Source organism: Esox lucius, chromosome 6 (genome assembly GCF_011004845.1).
Source record: "Esox lucius isolate fEsoLuc1 chromosome 6, fEsoLuc1.pri, whole genome shotgun sequence".
NCBI lineage: Eukaryota > Metazoa > Chordata > Actinopteri > Esociformes > Esocidae > Esox > Esox lucius.
This window is the reverse complement of record NC_047574.1, coordinates 14,733,834-14,758,968: the sequence shown is the minus strand read 5'-3', so window position 1 is coordinate 14,758,968 and position 25,135 is coordinate 14,733,834. Positions and strand designations below refer to the sequence as shown.

The 25,135-nt window shown below is 42.2% G+C and overlaps 1 protein-coding gene across 2 annotated transcripts in view; it reads left to right on the top strand.

Annotated features, from left to right (window-relative positions):
• The window catches only part of gfra1a (gdnf family receptor alpha 1a), a 72,580-nt gene extending 48,094 nt beyond the window's left edge, over window positions 1–24,486 (top strand). For both annotated transcript variants that reach the window (XM_010869856.3, XM_010869857.3), the window contains 6 exons: window positions 5,768–6,119; window positions 7,732–7,841; window positions 11,543–11,677; window positions 16,821–17,020; window positions 22,233–22,280; window positions 23,165–24,486. In XM_010869856.3, the coding sequence (XP_010868158.1) occupies window positions 5,768–6,119; window positions 7,732–7,841; window positions 11,543–11,677; window positions 16,821–17,020; window positions 22,233–22,280; window positions 23,165–23,311 (992 nt within the window). In that variant the 3' untranslated portion in view covers window positions 23,312–24,486. The remainder of the gene's footprint in view (window positions 1–5,767; window positions 6,120–7,731; window positions 7,842–11,542; window positions 11,678–16,820; window positions 17,021–22,232; window positions 22,281–23,164) is intronic.
• Window positions 24,487–25,135: the final 649 nt, after the last annotated feature.

Here is a 25,135-nt window from a genome sequence, read left to right as displayed (position 1 = left end):
TTTCTGTTCCTGATCATTTTAGACCTGAGGAGACCTGCAAGCTAAGATTGACCTTCCAACTGGTGTTCTGTCCGTCAAAATTGGTTAGGCTGACCTCCTTGGTGGAGCAGGCGGTGTGTCAAGGCAAATGTGATTTGGCAGAGCATGTTTCAGAGGACGCGTGTTCCAACGTTTCCCTCCCCTTTCACTGCGACCAAGAGGTAAACCAGGTGGACACCACAAATTAGGGGAAAACTGGATAAACAACTAGCGATATAGATTGTGAGTAATCTATAAGGTACGCTATCTTACCTTAGTGCATGGTCAGAATGGTTATAGCTGTACTAATAGCCAGAGGAAATTCGTGTCAGATTTAGACAGATGGAAGTATTGATTATATATAGGTTTTGCCCACAGACTACCACCCACTAGTCCTGATCTGAAACGGCACCGGTTGGACTAATTATCCTCGAATAATAACTTTCCCCGGTGATGTGGCGGTGTAACATTCATGGGCACTTTGGTAACACTACTCTAAATCATAATGACAGGCCTGAAGGTGTGTTGTTCAGGACGGTACATTCACAGCATACATTATGTGCTTGTGTAGTGGCTTGTGTAGGCCGAGAAATAAGCACTCTGTAAGAGATATCCTCCTTCTCATTTGCTGGTGGTTTGGCGTACGGAGTGGGCTGGAGGGCTGTTGGTCTGGGCTGTCGGGGGAGAGGGAAGGGGTGGTATTTGGAGACATTATTAAAGGAAGGCCCCTCCACCATGCCGTTTCCTCCCAGAGGGCTCCTCCTTACCGCCTGATCTCCACACCGCCTGATTGGTAATGAAACAAGCAATGGTAGAAATTCATCACTATGTAATGCAATATCGGAGAGGAACGGAGGCTGTCCTCACAGCGGAGACCCCCCGCTCCCACAAAGGGGGGCTGGGAAGGACAGAGGGTGTGGGGGAGGGAAAGGGTCCAGCATGAAATAAATAGTAGAGGGGTAGAGCAGGCGAGAGGGGAAAGATGTTGGGGAGAGAAAATGTGGGGAAAGTGGGGAGAAGGGCTATAGAGAGTGAGTGTTCGAGAGATGGAGGAGAGAGACTGCAGGGATCAATTACAGGGGTTGTGAGTTATCATATTTGCTGCCCTGCCATGTGGGTTTATTGCACTGGGACACAGTCAGGAGAAACAGGGAGCTTATTAAGCGCTGGAGAAGAAGGAAAAAAGATATGAGTAAACCTGGGGGCTTCTTTTCCTCTGTCCCACTCCTCACATTCATTTCTGCTTGTCAGGCCCTTTAAGTTGGAGACCATTAAAGTGGTGAGTAACTCAGAGCAATGATAATCAAGATGAGAGACTGAGTAGACACGTTATAAATACTGCTATTGAGAGATTGGATACCGCATTGTATGCTCTGCCACGAACTGCAAATCATCATGTCTGGCTTCTTATACCCATTTAGAAGTCATCGCGTAGTGTATCTTCACGCTGATTTTACTGTCTACCAGTATGCACATGAAGATTGTAGACTCATTGCAAACTATCTCTGCAGTGTGGAACCTATTTCATTCCATCACTGCGATGCCACAGACATCACCCTGCACCTGAGTAAGGTGACACACCTAAAATAATCATCAGACATCCAGGAAACTGCATTGGTGAATGACCCCCCCCCCCCCCAAGGTCATTCACCAAGGCAGGTGCAAGTTCATCAGTTCACATTCCGTGTCCCATCCACGCTCCATGCACACTTTCCTCACCCACGTTGTTGTGACTGAGGCCCAGAAGTGTTGATATGTGTGGAAACAAGAGTCAGATCTCAATGACAAATTAATAAATCATGTTGCCAGTCTCAGTTGACTACTTGCTTTGGACAATCAACACGTACCATCTTATGCTTCACTAGTTCATCAACCTTAACCACGAACTTCGCCTTCATTAGCCAATAAGAACGTTGTGAGAAATTCCCGCCACGATCTGCATTGTTTTAATTGGCTTGCTTTACCGACCCAATCGTCTACCACAACACCTTCCCCCATGTGTCTCGTGCATCCATGCACCAGTTGCTGCATTGTAATGCTAATATTAGACAGTTAAGCATTGGGCGCAGCTGTGCTGTCTCGGTAGATGCTGAACTGACTCTGGGAATAACAAGGCAGTTCTTCTGCTTCATTAAAACTTGTTCATTGTGATAAAAAAAAGTGTGGTAGGGTATTAGTGATTAGCTTTTCTATTGTGTTACGAAGTGGCTGGCTTAGGCTAGGCTGGACATAATCAAAGTGTTTGGTTACATTATCAAATGGAAAAAAAAGACTCATTTTGGAGGCACACCTCACAGAATGACAAATACTTTAGCAATGTCCCTTTACATCATAGAATGATATGATCACTCTTTCAAGGACAACTTCCAAAAAGGTTGATGTTTCACACTAATGTGTGCTGTGCTCAATAGCCTGTGGAGGATGTTATGCTGTATTGAAAACAAATGTCCCCCTTTGCCTCTCCAAAACATAGTGAAGGCTAGTGCTTCATTTAAAAAAGAAATGATTCATCAGTTTAAAAACAATGTTTTTTTTCCTATTGAAAATATACTGTATTTCACAGCAATTGAGTCACATTATTCCACAAATAATTTATTTTATTTTGTTTCACATAAACAACATTTCAGTGAGTTTGAGTAGATTTTTTCACAACTATTCCTGAAGATACATTCTGCACATATTTCCTAGATTACAATGCAAAGAAATCCATGTCTAGCATCTTTAGTTGATACTTGATCCAGCATGAAACATGCAGCATCTCATAGCTGATGGCTTTCTGCATGCCCTCTATACTCGGGTGATTCAGCCCCCCCCCCATGTGATATTAATTCACCTTGAGCCCCTGTGTCTGTACAGCAAACTACTCCCCAAAGCTAGCAGATGGGGCAGCATACAGGATTTGTGTGGGAATGTGTTTTTTTAATGACTCCCTTCTGTTCAGTTTTATCATTATCTATCGATCGGTTGATCATTTACCCTCTGGTTATGTTTGCAGTCCCCCGTGTCAGGGCTGAAACGCCCACTGACGTGCAGATTGTAGATAGAGGTCAAAGCTGTACAGGTGAACAGGTATATCAAAGGTGTAATTACAGCATGTGTAAATTAAAGCCTTTCCTTAATCAAGTCCCTCCCTGACCCTCAGCTAATTCCAAATGGCCCAGCCAGGATAGATACAGGTGTGGAATAAACTAGACCAGTGCCCCATAACACCTGCATCATGTAACTTGCAGTTTACCTCACATTGATCAGTGAGACAGACTACATCACAAGTTAAAGTGACATTTCCACTAATTGAAGCTCACATAAGGCATCATAGTTTTAGTTTTCTAGTCTAAAGGTAGTGCGAGGAATTAAATTCATTCAGCATGCCTTGGCAGGTTTGGAATCACGTTATGCTTTGTTTAAACTAGAAAACACTTACGTTGACACAATTGTTGATAAACTCTAGGCCTAACCTATTAAGGATCTATATATTAATCAAAACCCAGCCCTTTGTCGTCATCAACAGCAATGGCACATGAAATGATTGCAGTGAAATTATAAAAGAATACACAACCTTGTCATACCACCAGCCCTAAGGTCAACCATTACTAAGTATTTCCCAAATATTCCAAATTCATTTTTTGCCCCATGAATCAGAGGAGAGAGAAGAGGTCATTACTCGACCTAGAGTCCTCTGGTAATTTCAGTTTGGTTGGGGGTTGGAGGAAACAGGCAACATGATAATCAATTTGAGGCTGTATCGGAAACACGAGCTGCTGTGGGGCTCCAGCTCCCTCCGAAGAGACCAGATGGCCCCAGCCGAGTGTGGGCCTGTTGAGGGGGGAAGGGGAGGCGACAGACAGTGGTTGGCTGGTGAGGGGAGAAGAGCATGTGTAATCAAGGCTGCGTGGGGCACACTTTTAGCTGGATAGAGGATTTTCGGGAGTGCATGTTGAGTGTGCACGTGCGTGTATCTTCTTGAGAGACAGTTCCATCTGCCTTCAGCACACCCAGGGTTCAGCAGATGTATGACACAGAGGGGGCCGCAGGAAAGGATGTGAAGAGACTCACCGCAATCTACCTCAGTGGGAGAGAGGAGTCAGACGGCTGGATGACTGGACAGCTGCATGGCACATGACACCCAAACACACACACACACACACACGCACACACTGATGCAGACAAACATAGTTGACACAGATACAGTCCCAGAGCTCGGTGTTCTGCCATTGGACCCTGAGGGTAAAGGCCCTTTTGGGGACACAGAGTGGGGGTGGAGGTCCTGGTCAGAGCCGGCCTATTATTGGTTTTGGCTGCTGGCCTATTATTGGTGTCTGGCTTACTGGCTGGCGTGAGCTGTGCTGACCACTGAAAGACAGTCAGTCAAACAGTCAAACTGACAGACTGAATGATAGGCCAGCAGATGACAGGAGTGACCGCAACTACCGGAGCACCTACTCTCCTGACAAGGTTCATGTGTATGGTCACTGAGCAGAGTAGAGTTGAGCAGCATGGACAGACAGAGTAAAGGAGAACAACCAGAACTCAGTGAAAGGTCACACTGAACCCGGCTGGCAAGACTGGCATGGCCAGTCATCTGGGATTGGCCTCAGGGACCAGTGGGTTCCCTGAATGCACATATATACGACCTTTCCAGGACACACTTCCTGTCCACGGCACCAGAAGCAGTGCTAGTGTCTTTACGAAGGAGGAAGTTTGTGGCAGGGAAAGTGTACTCTAGTCTCCACAGGATTTAATGCCTACTGCTTTTTGTTGTTTCCTGGGGGAAAGGTTGTCAATGGAAATCAAAATTTCATAGAGTGTAATTCCCTTTGGTTATGGGTGGTTGTGCTGGTGGCGAACACATTCAAGCCTGATCATTCTTGCAGATGTTTTGTTCCTCAAGGACACAAGTGTGACACCCCAGTAGAGCAGTGTCATAAAACTTTGAAGGTGACAATTGCAACGCCCCATCTCTGAATGTACTATGATGCCACTTCTATTGAAAATTACAGGTCCATCCACTGACCTAAGAGAAGAGCACCAATCTTATTACGGCTGTTTTCTGGACCCAAGAGACTCAACACTTGTCCCCAGTCGGCTTCCGCCAACCGACCGCTCCCATTTTTAATTGGTGCTCATTAAAGAAAAATGCTGTTGTTGCTCCATTTCCTAAAAAAGTATCTCCATGTTAATTAATGGGGGATCTGTAAGAAAGTTGGCAATTAGCGAGACCTGAAAGATGAGCAGGCCGAATGCTTTGATGACTGTGACGTTCCTGAGAGCTGGATATTTGTTTTGCCTGCAGGCTGATAAGAGCAGGACTTCACTATTTGATTGAGGGCAAGAAAGGGGGTTAGCAGTAAATGGTCTCCTTGCTATTAATAAGCAATTGCCAAAAGAAAATATATTTACCTTTATCTTAACAGATCAAATCAACTGATACCAAGGTCATACCACAATAAAACATACAAAATGGAAATATTAAAATACACACATTAAAAAAAAAAACTATCACAACTAACAATGAAAAGTTTGTTATCAGCCAAGAAGAAATCATTATGCAGGCAATTTTCAAGGTTCCTAAAGTATTTACATATTTATTTTGTAATCCTCTAAAAAGAGCTCATCTCTTTAAAGCACTCCGTACAATTTCATTTTGGTTTAATTCTGTTAATATTGTAGACAGTGTTTTCAGAAGAGATTGTCAGTCCGGAAATGATAAAACAATTCTAATGAACTGACCCTGTTGTCCTTCCTGTGACAGGAGAGCCTGCGGTGACGAGGGAGAACAACTGTCTGAACGCGGCCAAGGCCTGCAACCTGAACGACACGTGTAAGAAGTATCGGTCAGCCTACATCAGCCCTTGCACCAGTCGTGTCTCCACGGCAGAGGTGTGCAACAAGCGCAAGTGCCACAAAGCCCTGCGGCAGTTCTTTGACAAGGTGCCGCCAAAGCACAGCTACGGCATGCTGTTCTGTTCCTGTCCCGCCGAGGATCAGTCGGCCTGCTCCGAGCGCCGGCGCCAAACTATCGTGCCGGTCTGCTCTTATGAGGACAAGGAGAAGCCAAATTGTCTCGCCCTGCAGGCCTCTTGCAAGACCAACTACATCTGCAGGTACATCAGGATAAACACTCGTCCTGGTACACACTGTAGCACACAGGCCTCTTGAAAGAACAAAAACATTTAACATATCAACCAAGCATCACTCAAGACCCCACTGTTTAACAAACCCCTTTCTGTGTTTGCGTACTTGGCAGTAAGTGTAGTTTAGTATCAGACCACCCTCAGTATCTTTTAGACCACCCTCAGAAAAGGTGTTTACATTTACTGGATCATAATTAGACCTCTTATGAATGATCTGCTTAAAATATGTTGTTTTGTTGTCATTGTCACAAATCAACAGCCAATCAACTTAAACCGTTCAGAGGGCTCTTTGGCTAACTCTTGTCATTAAGCACTAGCATTCTAGCTTACCGTTCCTGCAATCAAAATACGTATTTTGGCATATGTATAAAAAAACCATCACATTCTTTTGTTGTTGAGTGGGCCACAAAATTCAGAATGAATTTCTTGTTGTATTTTTTAAATATGTTTTGGTATGGTAGAAATATTGACACAGAATGATTTAGCAATTTGACAAATTTTGCCAAGAAATAGCAGTTTGAATTTTATGCATATGAAAGGCTAAGATCTTAGGAAAATTCAGATGTTACAACTAACTCACTATTTGTCTTTTGTCTTTCGACTTGCCCATCACTGATGTACATTTTTTCAGTGTGTTGACTACTGAAAAGAGTTCTATAATGATAATTCTACTGAAAAAACAACATTCTAGTCAGCACTGTATACATCCCCATACCCTCTTCCAGATATTATGCCCTACAGAGTTTGAGACATATTACAGAGTAAAAATGTTTCACCAGTACCCATGTGAATAGGTGTCTAACATAACAGTCCCTGATTAGAGCTGTGGTAAACAAACCTTTAGATAACTGGAGACAACTGTATGTTAGGAGAATTCATTCTATTGCATCAGAGATATGCCATCACCATTCCCTAATTTGTATTTTTATTAGTGAACACTAAAGTAAGCACATTTCTTTCTGAATGGTTGTTTTTTTCTGTGTTGAGTATTTCATTTAGCTGTCATTTAGCAGTATTCAGGCTACAAATACTGGGTGGTGGAGTGTTTGGGTTAAGTGGCCTGTGTGTCATTGGTAGTAATAGAGGCTGTATTGAAATGCAGTTATACAGCTGGACTCAAGGAGTGACAACATCCATGCCTAGAGCTACAACACTCTGGGATTTAATTGAGGCCTTGGTGCAAATACATTGTGTCATTTTGGATTATTGCCTCAGGGCTTCTCTCATGCCTTCCCTCTGTCTGTTTCTCTTCTGTTTACCTCTGTTTTCTCCTGTTTTCCTCATCTCTCAAAACATTTTTAACACTAGGTGATACATAGGCATCCCAACTGTGTCTTGACAATGGTTTCCAGAGCTTCAGCCTGCTGGAAACGACTGTAAAACCAGGCATACCCTCCCCTGTCCTTAGCCCAGGCACAGACTGATTAGATTACACAGGCCCACATGCTATGTGTGTATGTGTGTGTGTGTGTGTGTATGCATTTGCAAGCTTGAAACATTCAGTTTTGTCTTTTTTTATCAGTGATGGTAAGTCTTACAGAAGAGATTGTCAAGGTTACACACAACACCCACTGTCTTTCAGATCCCGCCTGGCTGATTTCTTTGCCAACTGCCAGTCTGAGCCGCGTTCCCTCTCCGGTTGTCTGAAGGACAACTACGCCGACTGCCTGCTTTCCTACTCAGGCCTCATTGGTGAGTCTTTCCTCACACACATCCATGGCTCTTACTTTGGTCTTTGCGTTTCTCACCGAGTTGTCTCATTGGCCCTGGAATTGCTCTCCTTCCTGTTGTTTTGGTCAGATTCTGTTAAAGGGAGTACCGTTCATTCCATTCCAATCTTATTTTTAGCACAGCACAACCCAAAGTCACAACACTTCATCCAGCCCCTGTAAATTTCATAAAATGACCTGGTTGCTCCAGAAACCTAGGAAACTAACGCTCCTAGTTGTACAAACCACTGTATATACAGAGAAAATGAGCGTGAAAGAGATGAATAGAGAGGAGAAAAGTGTGCAGAGAAGATTTGTCTCCTCAATCTTCCGCCTGTTCTCTGCTTCTGTGTGCTGAGGGACCCATCTTAGCTCAATCCATCACATTTACCCCACTTGCGCAGCTGTAGCAGATAGTCCACACAGCAACCAGCCGAACGTCAATTCATTTTGCTGCAAAACAAAAAGGTCTCGATTGGATGAATGCCAGAGGAGGAACAATGCATTGAGGGACCAAGAAATCACTGACTGCAGCTATTTACTTTACTACAAAGAGAGAAACCTAATTCTTCATGCTGCTTTTGGAAATACTCCACATTCTCACTTTGAAATACTCTATGATGTTTTCAGTGTAACATGTTGATGAGAGAATTGGATGATCTAGAAAAACATCTTTGTTAACAATTGCATTATGAAAGGAACTAATTATGGGGCTAGCAAAGCTTTTGTAGTCATCTTTAATCTTTGTATACTTATTATTTTATTTGTATTATTCTTTTGTACACTACTCTTAAACTGTTGAATCAAAAAATGTGGTTCAGTGTGTAGACAACTCTTTCTAAAGGATTATTATAGCCCAATAATGATGGCATCTTTCTAAAGGATTATTATAGCCAAATAAATGTTGATATTGTTGCATCAGGCAAGAGTGCCCCTTAACAATAAGCAGGCTAGTCTAAATATAACAAGCCCATATCAGAGCTTATGTTCTTAAATTACTACTTTGGTGAAATCACAAAAAAAGAAATACCATCGGATACTAATCATAATGGATAAATAAGAGACTTGGCTACAGAAGAGCCATATCTTATAAAGCTATTACATCCATAAAAACAAAACTGCCTGTATAATGTATACAAATACTGGAGGAGTGAGTGAAGTCAACTGGATACCCTACCCTGGATACAACAGATATATCTGGCAAGTTGGAGGAACATATCAAACTTATCATCATCGATGAACCACCAAATGTACATGTCATGTCTGTTCTCAAATTAAGAAAGACAGTTTTTCATGCCCCATTATTTGCCAGATAGGTATTTATGTCAGGTCCTGACTGGGGGCCTCTAGGCATCTCTATGTGCCTGGAGGCCACAGTCAGGGCCTGACGACAGAGGTGCCTCTAGGCATCTCTGTGCTGTAGTTTTGGTTGTCCCCATTTAGAGGCAGCTGCCCTGTGTTGCCTCTAATTGGGGACCCTATTTAAGTTGCATTTGTTTTGTGTTCAGTTGTGCGTGTGTCATGTCCTGCCTACCTACGACCGTGACAGAATGAGCCACCACATAAGGACCATGCAGAACTGGACCCTGGTTCTGGGTCTCAGTCAGGATCCAGAGTGGTGGCAATGCTGGCGACCCCCAGAAGACCCCCCACCCATATGTTTTTTTGGGGGGCTATGGGGGTCATTGGAGGGTCGGGATGAAGAGCCCCTGCCGCAACACTTGCAGGGGCTTGTTGAAAAGCCCCTACAGCTCCGGGGCAGTAGATGGTGAAGGTGGTTATGTTAAGGCCTCAAAGTTCCTGTGTTCTGAGTCCGGAACCTCCACCTGTCTCTGCGCCCGGTCCTGTCCCGGAGCTGCAGTCTGGTGCCATCTGAGCTGCCGTTTTTTATTTTAAACTTTATAACATAAAGCATTCACATAATTATCCAGGCTTAAAAATGAAAACAATTTCAAAAGAAATTTGATTAAAATTCTGTCTGACATCTAAAGTGTATTTCCTTCCGTCCAAAATCAGCCAAATAATTGTTTGGTCCATTTTATCAGGATTTATCAGGCATGTGTACTATGTAACATTTAAAGTGTTGTCACTTGTAGCTTCAAAGCAGCATAAGTGTTTTAAAATGAATAGAAACAGATGGGATTGGGAACAGTTCTTGGTTTACTGTGGTTTAAATGTGGTATAATTGAAAGAAATGTATTACCTCTGTCTACAAATGTAGATATTGACTTCACCACTTGGTTTTATGGCAAGGCTAATGGCCACTCGAGGGCTTCAGGCCAGATGATTGAGGCTGCTGACCACCACGGACGAGCTCACTCTTCTGCCTGTCTCATTACCCTTCAATCAGAGCCGGCTGCTGACAGTGGTCAGTTAGGGGAAGATGTCATTTTGTAAATGTTTATGCTACAGTATATTCATAATTCTGTGAAATATATGATTATTAAGGCCCTGCTCCATCACACAATTTCCCAACAAACTCGGGACAGTTGATGTCTAGATATCTTATCAAGCTCATCTGACAGGGTTCTGGATCTTTTAATGCTGCTTCCATAACAATAAAGTCTGGATTGGAAGTGAGTGGCAGAAGGAACACACACCGTGGCCTTCTACCTTAATTGAGCTCACAAGTGACCAAGCCACCACAAGGAGTCACTACAGCAGCATTAAGCGAAATATCCACATTCCAAAATCAGCCATCTGAACCTGAAAGGTCCTGGCCAATTATACCACACGTACAAATCTGTTTGCTATACGGCCAAAGTAAAACACAAAACTGCATACCAATGAAGGACATTTTAACATCACAGTATATGTTTTGAGCACCACAAACAAATGGATACAAGTCAGTCTTGAAAAAGAGAAAATGTATACAGCGCCTACATCCTAGACTAATCTCAGACAGATTGCAATAAGGTGACCAATTTAATAAACTAACAAAATTATAATCCTATGAGAATGTCTGATTTTGCTGTTGATTATTAATCATGTTCTTTGGTCAGGAAAATGGGTAAACATTTTTAATTAGATAATACAAAATGTGCATACCCAAACATGCTCGGTCTCAGATGAGCCATGCTCTCAATTAGATCATAGGTGCTTGTTCTTGGACCCAGTGGGACCTAGCCCAATTTAACTGCTGCCCACTGATTTTCTCCAGTTTTGTGATATCCAAATTGTGATTAAGCCCTCGCTTCATTGTCGCAGCGACCAGTGTACTGTACATGAGACAGTCAATGTGGAGATACATGTCCCCCTGAATCATATCCAACAACGTTCTGGCTATTATCATGTAGCTTGCCCAACCAGGAAGTCCAGACTGCCATCCAGACTTTTCTTCCTAACCTTTTCAAAATATTGCTGAAGTACAGCCAGAATAGGACTCATTAGTTATCTCCCCGAGGACCATCCTTTTCAAGTTAATTTCTTTCTAGGGAGTTTTAGGCTTGGTTCCTACTTTCTAACCGATGTGATTCTGCATCTGCATTGCTTGCTCTTTGTGTGTTTAGGCTGGACATCTGGTTTAGCTTTGTTAATTGAATTAAATTTGATTGATTGACCTTGTTGCTAGCTGCCAGCAGGCCGTGGCTACGGTACACAGGTTAATGTGTATACGGCACTACAAAATGATAGTGAAACTCTGTCTCTTTAAGTAATCTTTTGTATTTCTTCCCCTCCCAATAGGCACTGTGATGACACCCAACTACCTGCGCTTCCCTAAGATCAGTGTTGTTCCCTACTGTGACTGCAGCGGCAGTGGTAACAACAAGGAGGAGTGTGACAAGTTCACCGAGTTCTTCACAGACAACACCTGTCTCCGTGAGTGGCCGGCTGCGCTCCTCCTGTCCTGTCCTCGCCTGTCATCTTCATTATCATACCATTTCCCGTCTCCTCCGCTTTTTCATTGCGGCAATTCCACTGCGGCAATTCGTCCTTCTCTCATCACGCCAAGTGATGCTCCATCTTCCCGGTGAGCTCTTTGCCGATTGAGCGGAGAGGCAAACGGGGAGTGGAAGGTAACAGTGATAACGCTGTGTGTGCAGACTGGCACTTGTGAATAGATGTATGTGACGGAGTGAGTGAGTGGTTCCATATTCTGTAGATCCCCCTGATCAGTGGTGGCCGGGGGATTGTCTACTACTGTAACTCTGCGCCCTTCCTTTCACGTATCAGGCAGCTTTAATTAAACAGCCCCTCGTCCCGCCCTCTCTTCGTCCTCTCCCTAATACATGCGTCTGCTTCACTATCACATGGTGTCAGGCTGCAGGAGATAACAGATCCGTGACTGCGGTGCCTGTCGTTGCAATCCCACCCAAACTTCCTTGACGAATGGCATTTTCTCACCGCACTTTTCTTTCGTCAAAGCCAATAGGATTAAAAGTAGACACTGACCTTATGGGAGAGATTGTTTTCAGTGTATATTAGAGATAGATATAGTAAATAAAAACTGGGTGACGATGAATGCAACACAATACCGCAATAACTTAATTGGAATTTCAGTTCAAATATGTCAATTTCAGTTAAAAAATATCATACTTGCAGTCAAAAAAACAAGTAGCCTACACACCCTTTTATTTAATTTCTTTTACATATTTGGACACAAATTCTGTTAAAAGCATTAATAAAGGTAATCCAATTTAACAAACAAAAATGTAATTTCCTTATGCAGAAATAGTTAGTACACCGCTACATTTAGTACACACCTGCCAAATGCAATTCATCAGGTTTTGAACTCAAATCCCCACCAAATGAAGCCCAAGACCTGACCGAAGGGTGGGAACAGACCACTGATGTTTGCCTGACAAACACCTGGGTAAACACCAAAACTACTGGAAGATTTGCTCCGGACAGATGAGTGAAGGGTAGAGTTGTTTGGCAACAATGTTTGGCGAAAACAAAACACTGCCTTTGAACAAAATAACCTCATACCAACCTTAAAGCACAAAGGCGGTGGCATTATATTTTGGGTTTGCTTTGCCCCAGTACATCATTGAGTGTGTTATCATGAATTCCATATTGTACCAAGGAACCCATATGTCAAAAAGCTGAAGCTGAACCGAGCATGGATCTTGCAACAGGTCAATGACCCAAAACACACAAGAAAAGCTACAGCAGAATTGCTCAAAAATAGGAAATGGAGGGTTATGGAATGGCCGGGTCAAAGACCAGATCTCAGTCCTCTTAAAATGCTGTGGGGGGGACTTGAAGCTGGCTCTGCACACAAAAAAGCCCTAAAAGATTTACATTTGAAGCAGACCCCTATAAAGAAGAGTGATCAAAAATGTATTACAGTCGATTTAAAGGAGTGGTAGACAGGTACATGAAGTTAAAAAGTGACAAGTGGTCAATAAGATAACTTTATTCAGTGCAGAATTCATACCTTAAGATCCTAATAGCTGGTTCTGAAGTGTTTTTGGTGTTAAATACATTAAATACATTCACCCCAGAGGATAATTTGATTCATATTGTCCTTGAAGAAAATCACAAAAAAAACAAAGAGTACAAAAATGGGGGAAAAGATTTCTGCAAACCTCAGGATCAATGCAAATATCAATTCAATCCAAGCTTTTGCACTGTATATGCCCCTATCATTAGAATGGCGTTAGAGGAAAATGTATGACATACACAAGACAATAACCAAACCCCTGTCAAAGAATAACCAACCTGTGAGCAACAGGGCATCTCTAAAGCCGGCAGATAAAGAACTTCAACAAAGCTTTCTTCCCTTGCGTGCAGCATGTCTTTGAAGACTGCCAACAGTACTGCTCTGTCAGACATCTCAACCCTGTTGTCTTTGTTTCACAACCATCTCCAAACTGCTCGGAGCAGATGGGAGGAGAAGTGTTGACAGGGGTGAGGCTTTATTGAGCTTCCCTTGCCTAGCCTATTCTTGAAAAGGACTCACGGGTCAACCAACTCTTCTGCAGTTCAAGGCCCACAAAAATCACCTCCTCTTTCACAGAGTGATGATGATGCCAGTAGGGAGGCCCATTGCGTTGCTATATGTCAGCACAAGGAATACATGGCGTTGATTAGTGTTGCATGGTGTATAAACTTAAGTAAATTTTTAATACTAAAATACCCCAAATGATTAAAAAAATATAGATAATATTATATAGCTAGCAAGTAGTGATTCATTCATTCTAGAAACAATATCTAGCTAGATGGTTAACCATCAGAAAGTACACATTATATCTTTGTTGTATCTGAGTTTTTCAACTGCTGATTGGCAAGATGATCCCAACACAATATGAGAATGAGATATGGGCAACTTCACAGTCACAGAATGATGCTGAATATCCAATTACAGAATGTAAACCTATGACTGTACCAGAATGACTTTATCGGAAACAATGCAGAAATGACTAACTTATGATTATTGTAATTTTCATGGTGACGGTATCCTAAATAGATACAGTAAAATGTAAAAAAAATTATATATGACCTCATGTCCGGGAATTGTTGAAACAAAAGCCAGTGTGTAGAATAATGCATGCTTTAATGCAATACTAACAAGTAACTTTTCAAAATGCCATAGTCATAGTAGTTGGTGGTCAACTTGTCGTCAGCAGTGTCCTTATGAGAAAGAACATCCCCACAGGGAGGTCACACTGAGTAACCCACAGCAGTGTCATCAATCCATAAGTTGCCAGGGGCATCTACCCTCTCTGCCTCTAAGAATCACTTAGGAGATCAGTAATGGCCCGATATTTCTGGCCAATAGCCTAAGTGGACCTCCACCGGGCACATTGGCAAGGTTCCTTTATGCCACCTCTAAGCAGTCACTCCTAATTCAAAAGACCAGAGATTAGCTGGGGTTCCTTTTCCTTTAAAAACCCTCCTGTCAGTAGAGGCACATAACCTTTCTTAATATGAGGAGTAACACAATGTTCACTTTGAGGGAACATTTATGTAAGAGTTCCATATAAATTATAATAAACCATATTTAATGACGGAATAACAACTGGGGGTAATCAAGATTGTAATAGTAATTGAAGAAATAGTAGTGATAGTCTACCTAAAATAGTGTAATGTCATTGGTGTTGTTAAGCTACGTAGGATTGCAGGAATGTCCCTAAAATCCAAAATAATTATGCTTGTTGTGGATTAAATATAGGCTTTGTTCAACATACCCATACTAAGAAACCCAGAAATGTGGACTATTATAAGCTATGTTATTTGTTATCTACTTGAATGTGATGCTACCTAATCAAAGCCTATTTATTTAGCTCAACAGAGGGCCACTGTGCTGTAATGCCTGTCAGTGTTTTAGCTGATTTAAATGTCACAGTTATATCATGTTCACCCGTGTGCTATTTGCACTTGTTGAAGGTCGCGTAAATGACATTTTCCTGTCAAGGAAACGATTTAGTAACAGATTTCCGCAAATTCTGTGCTATTCGCAAAGAGTGTGAAATTCCCAGTTGTTAACTCTCTTTTATATTCGTAAAACAAACACTGCATTCCTTTGCAGTTGGAAAAGTCTGAAAGGAAGGGAGCACTGCTGCAACTTTGCTTTCCCCCAAAAATGCATCCATCAAGGAGAAAACTGAAGTTGGGAAGACTCTTCAGCAACTCTTGGGTGTTGGTATTACATAAAACATTTTATTGACAATAAGAATAAAAACAATACGTTTCAGCCCTTTGCCTGGGTCATGGTTTGAACAGCCTCCCTGGTATACCTGCGAATCCCATCTGGATTCTAACATTGCTCAGACACTGTGTTTGCTGAGTTATGGTCAATATTCAACTCCTCATCTGTTGGCAAGAACAGGACACAGATATTGTGTGTCCAGGTTGTAGTGAGTGCATATAGGAATACAGCTCCGGAAAAAATGAAGAGACCACTGCACCTTTTTCTTTCCTTTCCAAAAAAGTTGAAAAGGAAAGTTTTGAGTGAGGAACAGAAGGGTTAAATTTGCAGTGGTCTCTTTATTTTAACCTTTCTTTTCCTCACTCAAAACTTTCCTTTTCAACTTTTTTGGAAAGGAAAGAAAAAGTTGCAGTGGTCTTTTCATTTTTTCCAGAGCTGTATATTTACTCTATTAATGGTAAGTTCAATATGTAGTCTTGGGCGCTTTAATGGGAGGTTATACAAGTCACTAGTTCACCAGTACTTCTAATTGCTTCAGTAAGGTTCCTAAACTTCCTCAATCCCCCTGACATTGACAACACACTCTTGGTGCCAACATATGCGCCCAAATCAAAGAAGCACGTCATCAGATGTGACAGACAACACATTCCAAAACTGTGTCTCTAATTAGTCTTTTTGGAGAACAAAGCTTTGTATCAACACATTCAATACACTCATCAAGCCACTGCTGTGCAAGCAAAGCACTAAAGCACTATGGATAGTCTCAGTGGCACACAAGCTTTCTTCACAGCAAGATAATGAAATGAGCTCACAGCCAGCTTTTGAGAGACCTTTATAGCCATGAAAGAATTCTGCATAAATGAGCTGACAAGTACAAAAGTCAAATAACATATTTATGGAAAGTTTGTATTCAATGACCTCGAGAAAAAAAAATGACGTCGTTCTCAGATGTGTAACTCTGGTCCATGTATCTTTAGATTTCCCTGTCAGCAGGGGTGTAGACCAGGGGCATTGTGTGTACATTAATGGATTGGGTAAATAGCCACATCATCACTTTAATTCATCACTTAAATATTTTATTAATGTTTTTATTATTGTTATTGTTATAATGGACTTAGATAACATCTTCATATCCCACAGCCTAGCTCAAGCCCACTGGAGTTGTCACTCAGAAATGCCACTTCTCTCTCACACATACAAACAGCACAATGAAACACCAATTCGGCATATCTGCACTAGCAATCTTGTTTCTTCTCTCTCCGCCCTTCGCCTCTATTCTTATCTTTCTCTCAATCTCTGACTGGACCTTTCCTTCTTCCAATGCAACACTGATGTCAGTGTCTAACCCAGTGCATGATCCCTCTGCAGGCAATGCTATACAGGCATTTGGGAACGGGACAGACGTGGGAGTGTGGCAGCCCATGCCTCCGGTGCAGACCACCACCTCCACCACCACTCCTTCCCAGAAGGCTAAAGACCGCTCCTCCAACTCCCTGGATGCCGCCACAAACACCAACCAACTGAACACTGGGGAGGAGTCCCTCTATCACTTCTGTGGAAGCTTGCAGGTGAGGGCTCCAGTCGCTATGAGAGTGAGAAGGGATTTGAAACCTAATGGATGTCCTTCCTGGGAAATAATGGGCAAGCGTCTTTTGTACACATGGTATTATAAGAATGTGCCGGCTTTATTCGAACGTTATTGATTCATTGAGGTAAAACAAATCTGTAAAGTGGCCTTTTTTAAACCTGATAATACCCTTTGTTTCGGCACAGACTGGATGAACTGTGAAGGACGAGCTGTATCTGCACAATACTGTGGTTGTCGGAGAGACGTAGATCAAATTGTTTGTCAGGCCTAGTATTAGTATTGTAGCTAGCCGCTGAGTGGAATCTGCCCTTCTATATATATGAATAGATCAATGTCCTCCAGTGAGTCAGTCCTTTCATCTTGCTACACACTGCGGTTGTAGCGTTTTCCCAAACAGCAGGAACGTTAGACACATCATACACACAGTCTGGCGGTGCTGAGAATCAGGCATCGACAGTGCACACGCTTCCCCCACTTTGTTAATAAAGAAGCAGTGGTGTCACCGAGTGACGGGATGATACGTGGTCACCCGCACTGATTTGAATGTCACCCGCTGCCATCCAGCTCCCATTAACACAGATGACCGCCAGCCTGACCGCCCGCCAGCTGACACCTCGCCTGATGAGGTCCTGTGTACCGTGCTGCTCCTGGGCTGCTGCCTCCAGCGCCATTTCAAAGGGCATTCATATGCTAATAGGACAGATTAGGATAGATTACCCAGATTGATCTGGACATGGGATAAAGAGTGTGTGGGCCCAGGGGTGGAGTGGGAGTCATCTCTGTGATGATGTCAGGGTAACTCCTGGCTCGGACGACCTGCCGGAGATGGATCTGTCGGTGTTACATTTACATCAGGAAACAGTGACAGGCGTTGTATCAGAGCTCACTGCGAGGATGCTGCTTTGATGATTTGATGATTTGCGTAATGTAAACGAAGATAACAATGGCATTGTTATTTGAGAATGTGTGTTCATTATATCTTGATTGATAGAGGAAAGTTATTAAGATTAACATCTATGATTAGAAAACATTGAGAATTGTTGTCCTTCTCTTTGGGAATCCAGTTGTCTTCAACAAAGCAAACCCAGTCGTATATGAGGGATTCACATAGTCAAAATGACCCATGCAGTGAATAATAGACATTATAAGATAACTTTTCAATTGCTCACCTTAATGTGGACTATGAGTATTACTCTGATGGGTCAGTGGCCTGGGGGAGAAGGTGCTTACTCCGCACCAGGCCCTAATCCCCAAAACTCAAAAGAGAGGCGGTACAAGAAAGGCAAATGAGCCAGAATTTTAATGAGATTATGACGGCCCAATCAATCACAAAAGATTAGATAAGTTACACTCGAGACTAGTCTATCAAATGGACCTGAAGAACTGCAATAACAAGATGAACATAAAAAACATACATCTTGCAGTTTTTTTCCCCTGCACTGCAATGAGAGGACAGCAGATTTAAGAAAGACGAAGGGCGGAAGGCTATTATTCCTTTTAATAACTGCTGGGTGCCTTCTAATGTTAAGGAAGTCTTGACTTTTTGCTCACAAGTTAGGGTATCTTATAGTAAGCTGCAGGTAATGTTACCAAGAGACTCACATGGGCTCCCGGGTGGCACAGTACTCTAAGCAGCTTTTTCTTGGTTCCAAGCGGTCCGTCTCAATGTAGGTTTGAGCCTTGACTGTGCTACTGGCTGACGTGTGTTACTGGCAGGGATCTATAGTGACTCCCCCAGGCAGGGTCAGGCACCTGCAAATGCTAACAGAAGCAGTCATTTTAATAAGTGGGTCCTCACACTTGCTGATCTGACTGTTTTTGTGGTTTGATGCTTGGCTTCATCAGACCGGATAAACTTGTTTCTTGTGATCTGAGAGTCCATTTGGCAAACTCCAAGCGGGCTATCATGTGCCTTTTATTGAGGAGCGGATTCTGTCTGCACTCTATCATAAAAGCCAGATTGGTGGAGTGCTGCAGAGATGTTTGTCCTTTTGGAAGTTTCTCCCCTCTCTACACAGGAACTCTGGGGCCCTGTTAGAACAGCCATTTGGTTCTTGGTCACCTCCCTGACCAAGTAAAATTCTCTCCCAGTTGCTCAGTTTGTCCAGGCAGCCAGCTCAAGGAAGAGTGTTGGTGGTTCCAAACTTCTACTATTTAAAATATATGGAAACCATTATGTTCTTGGGGACCTTCATGCAAAAATGTGGGACCCTTCCACAGATTTCTGTTTCAACAGACAATTCGAAGTGATGGCTTGGTTTCTGCCCTGAAATGCACTCTCAACAGTGGGACCTTACATAGACAGATGAATGCTTTAAAATCACAAGTGGACATGAATCGATTTGTAGGAACAACTCAAGGATGATCAATAGAAACAAGTTGCCCCTGAGCTCAATTTCAACAGTCATACTAAAGGGTCTGAATACTTGTGTAAATGACTTAGTGTGAGGCAATAATGTAACAAAATGGTACTTGTGAATACAGAAGCTTGTGTTATTGTACATTAGATCAGCAAGCATTCTCGTGTTCAAGAGACTACTGAGTGTAATTACTGAAGTTGGTATATATTGGACCTAGTTACAGAAAATGTAACTGAAATAGTTGAGGTAATACTGATGTTATCGGGACTTTTTTTCTGATCAAACGCTGTATTCCAGTGCTATAAAATGAAATACATGAACACGATATACTGCCAGAAGAGTCCGACTGAAAACTCTCTACTACAAACACGCAAGGAGATATTATTAACAGAAGGTGATGACATCATGCTGTCTCGCAGGCAAGATAACCATCCTTTACAGGTAGACAGATAGACGATTATCAAATCTGCATAGCGGATAAACATCAATTATGCCGTACCCACACACGTCAACCCACTACTGATACTTGTGGAAATAGCCATTTCATCGTTATTCCTACTATTTATATTTGCATTGATTCCTAGTTATACAATATTATTATCATAAAATGTCTGATGTTCATGTGTTTCACCTTAAATCGATGTATGTTCTTCAATCCGCATTTTTGGAACTGGGCCCGTATGTAAGCATTTTGCTGTTAGTCCACACCTGAAGTTAACCAAGTGTGGAAAATCTAAATGGTATTGGATGCAATTGGTATGGGAATCTCCAAATATTATGCTCCTGTCATGGAGGCACACACAGCTTTAATCAGTGGAAAGCTCTCAGTTTACAAGGACTTCCAGATACACGCGCAACACCCGGGTGTTGATGCAAACAGAGGGGTCAAAGGACGATCACGCCTCCTACGCAACACATGCATGTTTACTACTGCATGATTTCACCATGTGTGTATTTGTCTCAGATCACTTCACAGGTTGTACACACGCGTACACACACAGTCCTACACACTAAGCTGATAATGAGGCTGGTGTATGGGCGAGACAGCGCTGTTGGCACTCTGCGCGTGGCGTGTCAAGCTGAAGTTAATGAGAGTGTGTGTTCCTGTATTAGCCCTGTTTGCTCTGGAGCGTGTGTTGAGCAGGGACGGCTGTCGGAGGCAGACAAGCGCTTTCTAATCACACACTCAGGGGACGGGCCTGTCAGAACACTCTCTCCTTCTCTCCTCATCGATTAAAAACCCTCTATACTGGCACTGGCAGACAGCTGTAGCACTGACAAAATCAGTGACTCAGGAACCTGCTATGACTTAGAGCCAAAAGACAAATTTGAAACTCCTGTGTAAGGAGATCTTTTTTACGTGAGCAGCAATGTTCTTTTTTTCTATTTTCTTTTGTTAATTATTCTGAAATCAAATTCAGCACCGCTGTGTATTCCCCAAACTGCCAGTAAATGTTTGTTTTTTATTGTTTATGACTGTACGCTTCAGTCTGAATTTGGAGACAAACTCTCTTTGTCTCGTATTCCGATGAGAGAGTTTTGCTTCTCTTTGTGTGGATTGAAAGTGGCACAAATTTATTTTGTCCGGCGTTGAAGATTAAATAGAGTCAGGTGTCTGTCTGTGTATCTCGGTACCAGAACCATAGCCAGGAGAGTCTGCTGTGCTGCTGGTTATGCCAGTGGGGTCTGTGGTGCTCCTTAGCCTGGACCTGAGAGTTAAGAGAAGCAAAACCATTCACATGGGACCCCAGAGGTGATTCAGTTTTACTTATGAATAGTTCCCTCAAAGGAGAATGGCAAATTGCACAGCCTCTCTAAGACAAGTCGGTATATCAAACAAATTCAAATGGTGTTTCTACATCATCTCCAGTGGGGAAATTTGTTGCATTGACATGTACCCGTAAAGGATGCTGGTCTGGTTTTACTCTTTCCCATGAAGTCCCGTAGATGATGCATGGCAGTGTATAAAATAATAACCTCATGCCCAGTCAAGCTGATTGATGGGTTTAGGCCAGCCGCAGACAAATGAATTGTGGGATAGCTCTAGATTCCATTCAGTGGGCAATGACAAATACCTCTCATTTCCCTCTGCTGTGTCCCCTCCTACTACTACTATAGCCACATCTACATGTCCAAGTCACAATGTCTTCTACACTTCGAAATCACAATGTCTTCTACATTCCCAAATGCCTTGGAAACTCCCAAAACACTGTAATCTCCACACCCCATGCATACACATAACCATGCTCCTGCTTACGCGTGCTTACGAGCACACACACAAACACACACACACACCGAGAGCTTTATCTAACTCCCACTAAAAGGAAAGTAAAAGGTATATGCTCACAGAGCACTGAGCCCAGACCTCTCATCTGAATCCTCACTTCTCTTTTGCTGTTGACAACAGCAGTTTCTCTTGAAGGTCTTTGACCACTTAAGGCACAGGTATAAACCTGTGTCTCAGCATTCAACAATACTTAGAGCAGCCCAAGGCACCAAGCAGTAGTTCAACTTGGAGAGTTAACTCAGGACATCAGATGTTTCCTCATATCATCTGGTCTGTTCTTCATATCATGCAGTCTTTTCCATCACTCTCGTAATAGTAATATGTAACAAGAAAATCAAAATACTGTAAGCGGATCTACAGCGACATGTAATTCTGCCGAAAGCAATACATTCAGGATTTTGAGCTTTACCCAAGGTCTATCATCACACCCTCATAGACTAGTGAACAAATGTATAGTAACTGCATACACTCAGCACACATGAAAACACATGCGGTTTGACAGTATGATAGCGCTGACCATCTTTCCCGTCTCTCTTGGTTTTCAGGCTCAGAAACTAAAGTCCAATGTCTCAGTCGATGGAGTGCTTTGCGTGGTAAGTGGAAAGCGTATGTTATGTACAGAATTGAATTATCCTGATTAGCGCCATGACAATCAGCTAACAATTGGTTTTGACTATGGTTGGTGTTTTCCCTGACCAAATAACCTAACTAGAAACATGAGTGGGCCCTAGCTAATCACTCTTGATCCATATAAAACTACATGTATGAACATCAATACAGATCGAAATCATAACAAGAAGTCCAAGATATATAAGAATTTCTTCTCGGACCTGACCTGATGCCATAAGTCCCAGACCAACCGACGCAAGTCAAGATGACCCCTCCTGCACACGTTCTTATGGTCATTCTAGTCCTCTGGGCCAAAATGGGAGCATTGCTTATCCGGTTTCTTTTAAAGTTCAGTAAATGTCATTGTACATAATAAAGCAGCATTATTCCATGGAGTGACATTTAAGGAGGCAGCGGCAGGTCCAAACAGCCTGAGAAAAGATGACCCCTTTTCTGCTCAGCGTTTCATTAGTGCGTCAAAGAGCTTTTCATCTCATCTCAAAAGCAACACATGGATATGATAGTGCCACCCTGGCATTTTAGCTCATAAAACAACCTTTTTGGTTTTCCTTTCCTGTCTAATAGGCCCAATTAAATCACACGCGTTTGTGATGTTATTAAGGCATCCTTATTTCATTTGGATTATACCACCTTTCTGTAATTGTGTATTTGCAAGTGTAGCCCCGAGACAGCATAAATGTGGGCAATTTAAATGTCGTTTTTTGAGGCAGTTAAGAAAAATAAGAGAATTATGTAATTTGCTTGTGACCAAAGGATGGCACCAATGTGCTCAAGAAAAAGCATTTGATCACGCCTAAGCGAGTTTCCTCCATCACACTACTGACATTCTGTATTCCTTCTTCCACAGGACCCACAGATTGATGATCCTGGTACTTCCAACTCCATCTCCAGAAATTCAGCCGGGCTACTGTCCTCTCAGACACACCTCTGCTCACTTCTAATCCTGTTGATTGTGCTGCTAAACTGCACCCTGGCGGCACATGCAGTCTTGTAGCCATGCTACCTTTCAAAACCGTGGAAAGACTCAATTTGTATAAAGAAGAAATTCTATTCTCTGTTCCCAGTATACCTTGTTGTATTTTTATTTCACTTCTCTCCGATTCCTTTTTTTAATTCTAGTTTGAAGAGGCTTACGTTGAAGCTGTGTGCTAAAGTGATCTCAGTGTAACTCAGTTTCGCTGTTTGCTCTCGTTTCTGTTTTCTAAAGGGACATTCTTCTGTGCCGGTCACTGGGCGATCATGAAAATGCATTGCGACATTCCAGTACAGAATGACTGCCTGGTGGCTTTTCAGTCATTCACATGGGATATAATGTATTAATATTGGTAATATCATTAAGAGGGCGCTTTTATCCAAGTGGCTGTGTGTTGAGGCTGAGGTCTTTAAAGCAAAAAGTACCCAAAACTTTGATAGTAGTGGTTTAAATGAGGTAGGCAGCTTTTTAAGTGTCAATATATCTCATCTGTGGCGTGCATGTGTTTTGATATGGTGTCTGCCATCCTTTGACATTTGAGAAGCATTAGGAGATGGGGATGTGTAGATGGCTAGACCACAATGGAGTCTTGGCATTAGAACTTTGCTGTAAAATGGTTATGAAACTCCTTATTCGGTTGGGACTGCTTTTTGTTACCAACTCAGCCTTCTGCAGCAAAACACACATATTAAGAGCTTACTTTGACATTGTAGCTCGGGATCATATGCGCATGCAAAAAGCACACATGCAAAGACCAGCACACAGATACAGTACACACTCAAATCCACATGTCAAGACTGGTTTATCGCTAACATGTGATATGCTATTTGAGTGGACCGTTGGGTTATATGGCAATTGTACATTATAGAATTGAACATTATTTTGGTTTATCAAAGTAGTTGACATATTTTCTGTATAAAGGATGAAAGGAGGGAATGGGTCTAGGGTTTCAGCTAGACACATTCTTACCTGAATTTGGTTATGGGTGCTATACTCTGTTCTGTAAGCATCGTAAAGAGCTGTGGAGCTGCTGGCATCAGCCATACATGATGACACTGAGTTTCTCATAATCAACGCTTTATTGTGTACACTGTAATAACACACAATCATTCAACAAACTAGCATTCATCTGCTCAATGTATTGTTATATTGCCTACACAATAAAACAATCAATCTTATTGAAGTGAAGACTTATACATAACATATGATTGGCATCTGAGTCCAGCTGACACAGAACATGTGACTTGTATGTAAATTGTTGCATTTTGTATGTCTATCCTGAGAATTGCTGAGACAGTATCAACCTTGTATGATAACCATATGTAACTCTCAGATGTAATGTGCAAGTTGCAAATCTCAATCAGTTTTGAGATTCGTTTGAAGTAACAATTTTCCAATGTGGACTACCCAACCCACGTAGCATGTGCTTCATATTTCGTTAGCCATTGGACATTTGAAAGCATTTATGACATGCTGCTTTGGTTTGTGTGGCTTTTCAAAACATAATGCATATAACATGTTATTTACTGATCATTAAAATGATATGTATGTACTTGATTCAAACCAAAATTGGACTAACACCGTCTGATGATACCTTCTGTTCAGGAGCATTTTGAGCAATGTTAGATATCTAATTCCCCATTCATACAATTAAACAAAAACATTATGTTTTGTTACTTTTCAATGTTTGACAATTTGGAGTTTTTTTTTTTATTAAACATCCCGCACAAGTAAGGAACATACACAGAGGAGGTTAAAGTTCAGATTTTCCAGAAGGGTGATGACAACTGCAATAAAGGATTTAGACTATCATTTGATCTATGGGGCCAGAAGCAGCAGGGTAGT